This window comes from Gopherus evgoodei, chromosome 23 (assembly GCF_007399415.2).
Source record: "Gopherus evgoodei ecotype Sinaloan lineage chromosome 23, rGopEvg1_v1.p, whole genome shotgun sequence".
Lineage (NCBI taxonomy): Eukaryota > Metazoa > Chordata > Testudines > Testudinidae > Gopherus > Gopherus evgoodei.
In genome coordinates, this window is record NC_044344.1 from 8,994,155 (window position 1) to 9,006,786 (window position 12,632).

The 12,632-nt window shown below is 41.4% G+C and overlaps 1 protein-coding gene across 12 annotated transcripts in view; it reads right to left on the bottom strand.

Annotated features, from left to right (window-relative positions):
* TANC2 (tetratricopeptide repeat, ankyrin repeat and coiled-coil containing 2) overlaps positions 1-12,632 on the bottom strand; it is a 617,479-nt gene that overhangs the window by 33,241 nt on the left and 571,606 nt on the right. For all 12 annotated transcript variants that reach the window (XM_030541301.1, XM_030541300.1, XM_030541298.1 and 9 more), the window contains 3 exons: positions 5,549-5,671; positions 3,774-4,010; positions 742-927 (listed from right to left, as the gene is read on the bottom strand). In XM_030541301.1, coding sequence (XP_030397161.1) covers positions 742-927; positions 3,774-4,010; positions 5,549-5,671 — 546 coding nt within the window. The remainder of the gene's footprint in view (positions 1-741; positions 928-3,773; positions 4,011-5,548; positions 5,672-12,632) is intronic.

Here is a 12,632-nt window from a genome sequence, read left to right on the forward strand (position 1 = left end):
GACGGTCAGCATTTCAGAGCATGGACTACACATCTTTATTTGTCTGTAAAGTGCCATGTCCATTTATAGCGCTGCATACACTGCAAATAATTCTGAAACCACTTTTTAAAAAAAATTACAAATGTATCAGTAAACTTCTGGGGGAGTTTCCCATTAGAATAATCCCGTGTGCTGTTAGGAATCATGTGACCAGGTTGCAGAGAAGCTCTGTTGCTTCAAAGGCACATCTGTTCCTAAGCAATTCGACTTGTGTTCACTTGCATGGTGTGATTTACCCAGCTCCCTTTGATTAACTCCTTTGATCTGATCACGTTACTTATGTTTTCATGGATTGAAGTTTCATGATTAATGAAATTAATGAGAGGGGTTTTATTTAAACAGAAACAATTTTTCAGCCAAATATTGCTTCCCAATGGGAAAATAAACAGTATTTTACATATCATCCCTACGCTCACTGGGGAAGTGGGGTAAGTAGTACATGGTTTTACCTTTGCCTACTTAAAGGTATATTCAAATACATTAGGGGCTTTTTACTCTCCCTCTGGATGGAAGCTTTCAAAGATTTTGCCCAGGCCACCAAGGTTGCCAAGAAATCAGAGGATCCCACTGACTTGTGGGGTGGGAGGAAGTTACTGACTCCACCACCTAGACCCTCTGTGCTCAGCCTTGTGACCAGGGAACGCAGCTAACCTCTTATTTCTGTATCCCACAGAGATCCAGAACAGTGTAGTTATGTCTTACCTCAGTGTAGCCCATGCTGGCTGCTGCAATCAGCGCCTGTTGTATCGCATGGCTCTTCTTAAATACCCCCTGCTGTTGCCCAGCCATTGTCCAGTCACACTGAATCAAGAATTTCACTACCTCCAGGTGACCTCTGAGAGCTGCATGAACCAGGGCACACTGACCATTTTTGTCCAAGTGATCCACCTTTCGGGGGAACAGAAAAACAAAACAAAATTAAACCTGACTCATGTTTGAAAAGCCATGGCTTTCTCAGCGTCTCCAGTCCTGGTTTTGTAATAATGCCACATGGGCAGGATGAACATTCTCTGCATTCTTCTAGTTAACCATCCCATCCATAACCAGGCAAAGTTCATTCCCAAAGAATCACTGCCCTGAGGACAGACATCCTCTTGGCCACAACCGCTTTCTTTGGGTAGGTCACCACTTTACAGCTTCAGTTTTCGTCACACTAAAAGTATACTGGCTTTATTCCTGCAAAAGCACATTTCCGCTGCGTTCTCAAGTACGCCAACTGTAGTTCCTTTGGCACTGAAATTCTACCCAGTGACTTTGTCTGCCTCAGGATACAAAGAGCCACTGAGTCGAAGGAGAATGTTCTAAACCCGCCATTTCACAATTCTTCAAAATGAGCAAAAATACCTCATCCTGAGTCCAGTGTTAGAATGATTAGTCAGCCTGTTTTATTCAGCTGCACCTTAGTCAGCCTCACTAGAAGGGGGCAGCAGAGAAACATTAATTAAAACAGAAATTTCAGGTGGTGGTATTATAATCTGATATCCTACTAGGAACTTGAGGACTGTTTTCTGTGTGGTTGTCCACAATGTTACCTTTGGCTTTTAGGTCTTACCATAATACAAATAATATTAGTATCCCAGCAAAACATTTCAACTACCTTCTTTCTACTCATTAACCACTTCACTGCTGAACAACGTATCTGTTTGTTCAGGAAATGCACATGGCCACTGTTGTTTAATTTATTCACGATACAACCCAACATCTTTGAACCAAAAATGGCTGCTACTGTGTATATTCTCTCAGTACTGAAGGGGGACACTCACAGAAGCTAGCTTCTTTTTTTCCATTTGGGATGGGGATTTTTTAAATCACATTCTGTGCCCTGGGTTTCCCTTCCATTTCCCCTGACAGAGGATATAATGGGACTCCACTGGAAGTTTATTAATACCGCTTCTCAATCAGTGCTAGGGAGTCACCCAGCTTATCTTTTTTTTTAAAGTCTATTTTTTCCTTTACATTGTCCTGACAACTCAGCAAGACGTAAAAGGGTCCCTTAGTCATCCTGACATTTGTATTAAAACCACACAAGCCTTTAGTTTGCTTCCAGAACCGAGGCAAAACATTTACAGAAACCACAAATTGTTTCCAGGAGGCTCCCATTTCAGTTCGGAGCAAAATTTGTCTGTTCAACAGAATGTTTGAAACTTTATACATTATACACAATTAACCCTTGAAACGCTCACCACAAACTGAACGAAGAGTATTCTTACTGGTCAAGTTTACTGGCCAAGAAGAGAATATTTCCAAATGGGGTATTGCAATGGTTCTCAAACTTTTGTACTGGTGACCCCTTTCACACAGCAAGCCTCTGAGTATGACCCCCCCCATACATTAAAACACATTTTCTTATATTTAACACTATTATAAATGCTGGAGGTGAAGTGGGGTTTGGGGGTAGAGGCTGATGGCTCGCGACCCCCCACATAATACCCCTCAGGGGTCACACCCTCCAGTTTGAGAACCCCTGGTGTATTGGATGCTGCAAAACAATGCTGCTTTTTAACACCGCGGAGGGTCAAGGACTTGTAGAGAAATGACTTCACCAAGCCATTAGCAAGGCAAGAGTCCACAGTTTCAGTATCAGGCCTGAAATCCCAAACGCTAATTACAGACCCCGCAAACCTGCTATGCCTTCTGTGCCAACGACATGTTTCAAAGCAGCACATTCTCACAGAAACGCAAACCTGGCCGGCATTGTGGAGCAACTACAAACAGGATTCTAATCTGTTCTATCACCGAAACAAAAAACTGCAATAATAATAAAAACCCCTCACTCACACATGCACCCCAGGAACAATGGAAAATGTGACACCTGCCAAGTAGGGCGCACACAGTGCTATTTTTAGTACGATGCTTGGATACCATGGGAGTAGGTGCCTTAGATACAAAGAGACTGGTTAGACAGAGATTAAGGCAAAGCCCCAAATGCCATTGAATTCAATGGAATCTGGGCACCTAACTCTCTTACACTCTTGAAAATCTCAGCCTAACTAGACAGGTAAGATAGACGTTAGGTGGCTAGTAACTGTGTGTTGGCAGGGGCGGAATCTTCATAGGTGCAAATGGCAGTTAGGTGCCTTCCTCCCATCAACTTCCAATGGAGTTGAAAACCTGACTGCCTTCTTGTGCCTTTGAAATACTCCGTCTGGACAGAAACACAAGAGAGCAGAGTTGGGATCTGGTCAGATATTTTTTAATTGCTGATGCTGCACTTGGGGCTTATAAGAACATAGGCTTTGCCATACCAGATCAGATCATTGGGGCTACCCATATTAAGGCAATAACCGGTCCCTCCTGAAGGAGGAGAATCGTCACCATGACACGACAAATGCCCAGTACTAAGTGTGGTCTAGCAAACTCACGAGATGTCCAGCCCCTTGCAGGATTGAGCATTTAATAATGAAGGGTAACACTTCTTTGTAAGCAAGAGGGTAGGATGCTGAGACTTCTGAAGACGACGCATGTGGAAACTGTAGGGGTTTGATTTAGACCACATAGAAAATGTTTCAACAGAGTAGACAGTCTGTTTAAATCATTTAGCCTATGTTCAGGTGCAAAAACCAGAGGAAAGAGTATTGTTAAAAAATGTTACATGGCAAAGGAAAAAGCGAATAGTGGCTCAATTTCTTTTCTGAGGTCTGATATGTACTCCACATACTACTTGCTTTCTCCTCCATGTCAATGTGGAATTCCTGGGAAGTCAGAGTGTCATCAGATAAATACAGTCTCATTACCTGGGCCCGTTTCTTGCACAGTAGCATAACAATGCTCAGATATCCAGCCGCAGCAGCATATCCAAGAGGAGTCAGGCCACTTTCAGAAGAGGCATCTACGTTGGCCCCAAACTCCAACAACAAAGCCACCATCTCTGTGTAACCAAGGTGAGACTGGACACATAAAATTGGGGCATTGTTCAGAACTTCGGTCCGGTAGTTAACATTTGCACCTCCCAAAATTAGCAATCGACTGACCTGAAGGACAGAAAAGAAACACATCACCACAATGTGCAACAAAAAGACAAGCCCAAACCACAGCTTTATTTTAGGTAGAGGGAGCGCTGTCTAATCGCTAGCATGGACTTGATTCTGTAATTTGCGTGGTGTTGGGGCAGGCTGGCCTTAGCCATACTGCCAGACATAGAGCCACAGGGAGCCTCACACAGAGAAAGATAGTGGATGGTTTTGTAACTGCTTGATCGTCCATCCAACAGTGGCCTTGTGATGCTTACTGGTCACCCAATTGCTGCTTCCCCTCCTGCTGCCTTCCTGGCTCTGCTCTCTCTGCACTGGGCTGTAGAGCGAAAGAGACAGCTCATGACGCTGAGATGAGAGAGAGGGCTCCTGATAGGGAAAGGATAGAGAGGATGACGATGGGCCCCCTCTCCATATGAGGAGGATCTCTCAGGCTGGCCCCACCCTCGTGTGGGGAGAGGTATGCAAGCCCAGAAGGTTCTCTGCATTAGATTTTTTTTCACTCTAGCTAACATATTCATACATGCTAATCTGGACACTTCACAAATGTTTGTAGAATGTCTTCGCTAGCATGCACAAATGTGTCAGCTAACTCAACTTAATTGGCAATTAACTCAAGTTAAAGAACTCTGTTTCTACAAGTGAATTTAGGATGCTATGGCTTCTTAGGCTAATCCACCCTATCCAGCTCATGGGAATGCCAAGTCTCATAGCCTGCTAGCAATAGGTACCAGTGGTTCCATGCTAGCTTGGCCTGCTCAGATTTATGATCAGAGTTTTCCTTTTAAACAGACAGACTTGCCTGAAGAGTCTAAGTGAACTCTGTCTGCCCAGGTCTTAAATCAAGAGTTTTCCTTCATCTAAATATACTCGGTTCACGGCAAGTGCAACGCTTTGGGGTTTCCCCAAGATGGGCTATCTCCCCTTACCATCTGGGGGATGCAGCTCTACACTGTTTTATCCCTGCAAATACAACCAAGGTAAGTCCAGCCACCGACTAGATGATGTGATATCATACGCAGGAACATGACCAGGCTGGGCTTAATGGAGGAACAAACTATGCACATTATACTCCTTTCCATAGCTGCAAAAACGCCCTGAGATGAAAAGAACGCTAGAGCAGACAAACCCCCAAGGCACTGTCAGGTTTACAACACCCAAGGGAGCCTTCTGTATATTTGGGAGAAATCGGTGGAAATGAAGGATGGTCGGCAGGAACAGATATGACACTGCTTTTTTATAGGAATTCACAGAAAATCCCTGCTGAACATAGACAAGTTGGGGAGTCGCTACTCATTGGTATCAAACCTTAACTGGACACTTAAAAAACGAGGTCCTGGTTGAACAAGTTGCTTACATATCGGTGTAACTAAGTTTGTGAGGAGTCCCATGGACTTCAATGAGATTACTCACATGCTTAACAATACACACGCGCTAAGGGCCTTGCTGAACTGGAGCCTTGGAGAATCTTTCGTACTTGGACTACTGGAGGCTGTAAGCACTGAACCAGCTCGTCAACTGTCTGTTCTGTACAGTACCTTTATGTTAGGGGTGTAGAGGTTTCGCAGAGATGCCAATGCCATTGAAAGACCTTCTGTGCTGTAGGAAATCCAAAGCCCTTGCAGGATAGACGAGGACACTCCTACTTTTTTACTCAGCCCCTAAAGAGAGAGAGTGACCCAGTTAGTTCTAGTACCCAACATATTTGCATTATATTATGCAGAAGGAATTACTCCATGTAATACAAATAATTAACAAAAGGATTTTACAGATGTGAGGCCGGAGAATTAGATTCCAGCTAGCAATAAAAAGTCAGCTAGCTGAAAATAACGTTAAGCATTTATCATAGCCACACTCACTTAAAATTCACCATTTATCAACAAAGTGCTGGCAATACTAGACGTGCTGGGGCAGATCCTCCGCTGACGTAAAATGTCACAGTAACGAGCTGCTGACGACATAGAAACATGCAGTTGTGGTTTACTGTTAAAGGCTCATATTCCCTCCCACTGCATCTTTCTTTAATGGAGAAGGAGAATGTAACCAAAATACTCTTCCCTGCCAGTTAAGAACAGTCTCTACAGACTAAGGTTGCCATAGAAGCCATTTATCACGTTAGATCCCTGCTGTGAAGTAAGAAACTTGCAGCCCCAAGGAACAGCCCCCAAGCTAGTATCGACACGATATCCTTAAGACAGCCCTGTCATGAGGAGGTTACATGGGCCTCCTGAGCTCTCTTTCAGAGAATCCCATTACATGGGGTAAGGTGGCAGATTCTTTTTTTGTTTTGTTTATAAAGTACCTACTATCGTGGCAGAAACAGATTCACGAAATATTCTTATTATTCACAGAGCTAACTCAACTTGTACTACATTCTCCGTCATAGCAAGATAAATTAAGGAAGTTTTACCAAAAGAGAGAGTAGACATTTTCATATCTAACGTTAGATTATCTCCAACCTTCTTATTTGGCTAACATAGTTATTTTATGCTTACTAGATACTAAGTACTAACGTCTTTTTGAACAGCACTAAATTACAGGTTATGTAATAAATAGTCAAGCGAGCTTGCTTTCCTGTTATAAGAATGATCATTTCTTCATAACAAACAGATGTTAATCAGTGGCCTGATGATAGGCGGAATAAAAGGGGAGCCTATTTTTGGATGGGGTTTTAAAAGGATAGCTTTTCTTCTATAGCGCTTTAACATTATTTCTACTGGAGTCTCCATGGAACTGTACAGATGTCTTTGGCTACTATTTTGACATGTAAGGCCTGATTTTCACTGCCTTGAACCTTGTGTGCTCATTTAGACTTGTGTAAAGTGGGTGTAACAGCTACCAGTTCAAGTTGGTAGTGATTTACACCAACTCTGCAATAATGTAAACAACCATACTGGGCCTAGGACAATGAAAAAATTATGCATAAAGTCTCTACAGATTTTTACTGCCATTGTTTGACCATCATAATTTATTGGTATTAAACAGCAATGACAGTTTTGCCATTGTAATCTGACATGTTCTTCTATACACTTGCATTAGTAGCCTTTTGTCCTAACATCATGATACCACAGACGAACATTTTTTTAATCTAGAGACCATTATAGCGCATGTCAGTCAAGTGGCTGGACTGTACTGCCTACGTAATAAGAAGTAACTACTGTGAATATTTAAAAGCATTTTTTCAGTTAAATATACTTGCCATTGAAAACCATTTTATTTTAGAAAAACAATAAAAGATGGCCGTCGTCACGAAGAACTAACAGTTTTCCACAATTATTATTTTCAAAGTCCTGTAGCTTTTAGCTAAACATTTGTCAAATAAAGACCATAAGAAAAGCCATACTGAGTCAGACCAGTGGTTCATCTAGCGCAGTATCCTGTCTTCAAACGGCCAGTGCTAGATGCTTCTGGCAGTTGGAGACTTAGGGACACCAGGAGCATGGAGTTGCATCCCTGACTATCTTGGCTAACAGCCATTGATGGACCTATCTTCCATGAACTTATCTAATTCTTTTTTGAACCCAGTGACATATTTGGCCATTACAACATCCCATGGTAGCAAGCTCCACAGGCTGTCTGTGAATTGTGTGAAGTCGTCCTTCCTTATGTTTGTTTTAAACCTTTTAATCTCATGGGGTGATCCCTAGTTCTTGCGTTATGTGAAGGGGTAACTAAATACTTCCCTATTCACTTTTTCCATACCCTTCATGATTTTATAGACTTCTCTCATATATCCCCTTAGTCATCTCTTTTCCAAGAGGAACAGTCCCAGTCTTTCTTACTCTCCCCTTGTAAGGAGGCTGTTCCATACCCTTAATCATTTTAACTGCCTTTCCCTGTACCTTTTCCAATTCTAATTTATCTTTCCTGAGATGGTGTTCAAGTGTGTATTTAAGGCATGAGTGTACCGGGGATTTTGATAGTGGCATTAAGATATTTTCCATTTTATTAACTATCCCTCTCCCAATAGCTCCTAGCATTTTGTTAGCTTTTTTGTCTGCCATGCACATTGAGCAGATATTTTCAGAGAACTATCCACAATGACTCCATGATCTCTTTCTGCAGTGGTATCTGCTAATTTTGCATGTAATATTGGGATTATTTTTTTCCGATGTGTGTTACTTTGCATTTATCAAGAGTGAATTTCATATGCCATTTTGTTGCCTTATTGCCCACTTTTGTGAGATCCCTTTGCAATGCTTCAGTCAGTTTTGTATTTAACTATTTTAGTAATTTTGTATCATCTGCAAATTTTGCTGCCTGTTTTTCCCCTTTTTCGGATGATTTATGAATATATTGAACAGCATCGGTCACAGCAGAGATCTTTAGGGGACTCTGCTATTTACCTCTCTCCATTGTGAAAACTGATCATTTATTCTTACCCTGCCTCCTGTCTTCTAACTGGTTACAGGTCATCTCATGAACTTTCCATCTCATGACTTATCCTAACAGATGACCTTTCCTCTTATCCCATGACTGCTTACTTTTCTTAAGAGCTTTTGGTGGGGGACCTTGTCAAAGGGTTTCTGAACGTCCAAGTTCACTATATCCATTGGATCACCCTCGTCCACATGCTTGCTGACTCCCTCAAAAAATTCAAATAGACTAGTAATGCATGATTTTCCTTTACAAAAGCTATGTTAACTCTTTCTCAAAATATCATGTTTATATATGTGTCTGATAATTTTGTTCTTTATTATAGTTTCAACCAATTTGCCTCATACTGAAGTTAGGTTTACCAGCCTGTAATTGGCAGGATCACTTTTGGAGCCTTTTTTAAAAACAGGTATTATATTAACTACCCTCCAGTCATCTGGTACAGAGGCTGATTTAAGCAATAAGTTACCTACACAGTGAATAGTTCTTCCATTTCATATTTGAGTTCCTTCAGAACTCTTTAGTGAATACCATCTGGCTCTGGTGACTTATCAGTGTTTAACTGGTCAGTTTCTCTCCAAACCTCCTTTACTGACACCTCAATCTGGGACAGTTCCTCAGACTTCTAGCCTAAAAGAATGGCTTGGGTGTGGGGATCTCCCACATGTCCTCTGCAGTGAAGACTGAAGCAAAGAATTACTTTAGCTTCTCTGCAATGGCCTTGTCTTCGAGGGCTCCTTTAGCACCTCAATCGTGCAGTGGCACTTATAATTGTTTGACAGACTTCCTGCTTTCTCATGTTCTTAATTTTTTTTCTGTTAGTTTTTCTGTTCTTGGCTAGCTGCTCTTCAAATTCTTACCTGGCCTGACTTATTATAGTTTTACAGTTGACTTGCCAGAGTTTATGCTCCTTTCTATCATCATCAGTAAGATCAGACTTCCAATTTTTAAAGGATGCCTTTCTGTTTCCAACCGTCTCATTTACTCTGCTGTTTAGCCGTGACAGCATTTAACAGAATCATAGAAGATCAGGGTTAGAAAAGACCTCAGGAAATCCAACCCCCTGCTCAAAGCAGGATCAACCCCAACTAAATCATCCCAGCCAGGGCTTTGTCAATCTGGGCCTTAGAAACCTCTAAGGATGGTGCTGAGGCCACATCTGGAGTATTGCATCCAGTTTTGTGGCTCCCACTACAGAAAGGATGTGGACAAATCAGAGAGAGTCCAGTGGAGGGCAACTAAAATGATTAGGGGGCTGGGACACTTGACTTCTGAGGATAGGCTGAGGGAACTGGGCTTAGTCTGCAGAAAAGAAGGGGCGGGATTTGATAGCAGCCTTCAACTACCTGAAGTGGGGTTCCAAAGAGGATGGAGCTCGGCTGTTCTCAGTGGTGGCAGATGACAGAACAAGGAGCAATGGTCTCAAGTTGCAGTGGGGGAGGTCTAGGTTGGATATTAGGAAATACTTTTTCATTAGGAGGGTGGTGAAGCACTGGAATGGGTTACCTAGGGAGGTGTTGGAATGTGCCAAATAGAGGGGAACAATCACTTCCCTCAATCTGCTGGCAATGCTCTTATTAATGCAGACCAATATACCATTAGCCTTCTTGGCAACATGGGCACACTGTTGACTCATATCCAGTGTCTTGTCAACTGTAATCCCCATGTCCTTTTCTGTAGAACTGTCACTTAGTCAGTCGGTTCCCAGCCCGTAGAAGTGCATGGGATTCTTCCATCCTAAGTGCAGGACTCTGCACTTGTCCTTGTTGAACCTCATCAGATTTCTTTTGACCCAGTCCTCCAATTTGTCTAGATCACTCTAGACTCTATCCCTACCCTTCAGTGTATCTACCTTTCCTCTCAGCTAAGTGTCATCTGCAAATTTGCTGAGGGTGCAATCCATCCCATCATCCAGATCATTAATGAAGATGTTGAACAAAACTGGCCCCAGGTCCAACCTCTGGGGCACTCCACTTGATTTCGGCTGCCAACTAGACATCAAACTTTTGATCAGTACCTATTGAGCCTGAGGATCTAGCCAGCTTTCTATTCACATTACTATCCATTCATCCAATCCATACTTCTTTAACTTGCTGGCAAGAATACTGTGGAAGATTGTATCAAAAGCTTTGCTGAGATATATCACGTCCACCACTTTCCCCATATCCACAGAGCCAGTTATCTCATCATAGAAAGCGATCAGGTTGGTCAGGCATGACTTGTCCTTGGTGAATTCATGTTGACTGATCACCTTCCTCTCCTCCAAATGGTTTGAAATAGACTCCTTGAGGACCTGCTCCATGATTTTTCTGGCCCTCTTACCGTTTTTTTTATTTTGGGGAACATATTTAATTTGAGCATCTATTATGCATTTTTAAATAGTCTCCATGCAGTTTATAGGCATTTCACCCTTGTGACCTTTCTAACTTCCATTTAACTAGCTTCATCATTATTGTGTAGTTCCTTCCCCTTTTGAAGTTATATCCTACGGCGTTGGATTGTTTTGGTGCTTTTTCCCCATAAGGATGTTAAATTTAATTGCATTATTGTCACTATTACTAAGCAGTTCAGCTACATTCACCTCCTGGACCAGATGTTGTACTCCACTTAGGACTAAATCAAGACTTGTCTCTCCCCTTGTGGGTTCCAGGACAAGCTGAGGTGATGTGTATCATGTCAATATGGGGCAATTTGAAATTCCCTATTACTATTGAGGTTTCTGTTTTTGTAGCCTCGCTAATGTCCCTGAGCATTTCACAACCACCGCCCTGGTCAGGTGATCGGTAGTATATTCCTATTGCTATACTCTTATTATTCAAGCATGGAATTTCTATCCATAGAAATTCTATGATACAGTTTGATTCATTTAAGATTTTTACTTCATTTGACTCTATGCTTGTAGAGGAAAAGTTTGTGTGTATTTGGAGGTAGGAATCAAAGACCTCAAGAATTCTGGCAATTATTAGTCCCTGCTTTTTAGATCACACACTATAAAACAAGAACATATTAAGATTTATTTCAGTTACTTAAGTGAGCACTATATAATTTGGACACATTAGAGGCAGCAATTTAAAAGAAATACTAAACATGATTAGTGTATTATTATATTAACAAATAAGCTTCTATGACACGAGAAAGCATATCTGCACCTTTCAAAATGGCCATCTGAAGATAAAATACTGAAGCAAAAAACGTGGTTAGCAAACTGTACTGAAAGAAATATACTTGGAGTATGCAAGACACTCTGATCAACAGAAGGGGGCACTTGTTTTCTATGAAATAAATATGTCCAACACAGAAAGAGTTCAGCTGTAGAAACCAATTTTTATTTCTCCTCAATTCATAGTTAGTGTCTGATTCTTCCCTTTCCTTGTTAAGTCCTGAGTTATAAAGTCAGACTGTATCTGTCAGCAACAACGAATCCTACTTTAATACAAGATTAAATTGCTGGAATAAGAGGAACGGGTTTAATCTCATTAATATGTTCATACACAGGAACAGGAGACTAGTAAAGACTGACTTTGTGCAGGTTTCCAGTGCCAATGAACTGCAATTCTGGTATACAGACTCCTGTGCTATTTCAGTTCTAAATCCTTCCAAAGCAGCTCTGTCAATGTACCTGAGACCTCACCTACTATAACCCTAGCTGTTTCAATCCAGGATCTTCCCAGTACTTTGTCAAAGCATCTCAGTCCTAACCTCTTACATCTCCAGGCTATTTAAAAACTTTTGTCCGAATCATACTAGATTGTATGGTGATTTTGTGATGCAGAAAAATATCAGCCAGGGACTAGATGTGCACCAAATTAATTTTTGTTTGCGAGCTGTGAAAAGATTATAACTGAAAGACAATAGTGAAGGGCCTCTGCTTTAAGACAATTTGTCAGCTAAATTCAATGTAATGATCTTTTGCAATACTGTTTCAAGGAATATTAGACAACTTTTCATTCCATTAGCCTCTTTTCAGTGCCTGTAATTTTAATCAGTCTCTTAATCGAGGGACAAGGGAAGTTCTGGATCACTAACATTTTAGGCAGGACAGTTATGACTGAAACGAAGGACTTCTCATTGCTTGATGTTTAAAACAATGTTACCTCGAAGTTTAGATTTGCTGGTATAATTTTTGTAAGTTTCTCTTGATGGCCTTTCATTGCATGCTGCGGCTTTCAATCTGGTTCCCATTGGTTGAGATCCCTTCTTAATCTTTTAAATCAGTGACCAAAGACATTTATACTTTGTTATTTT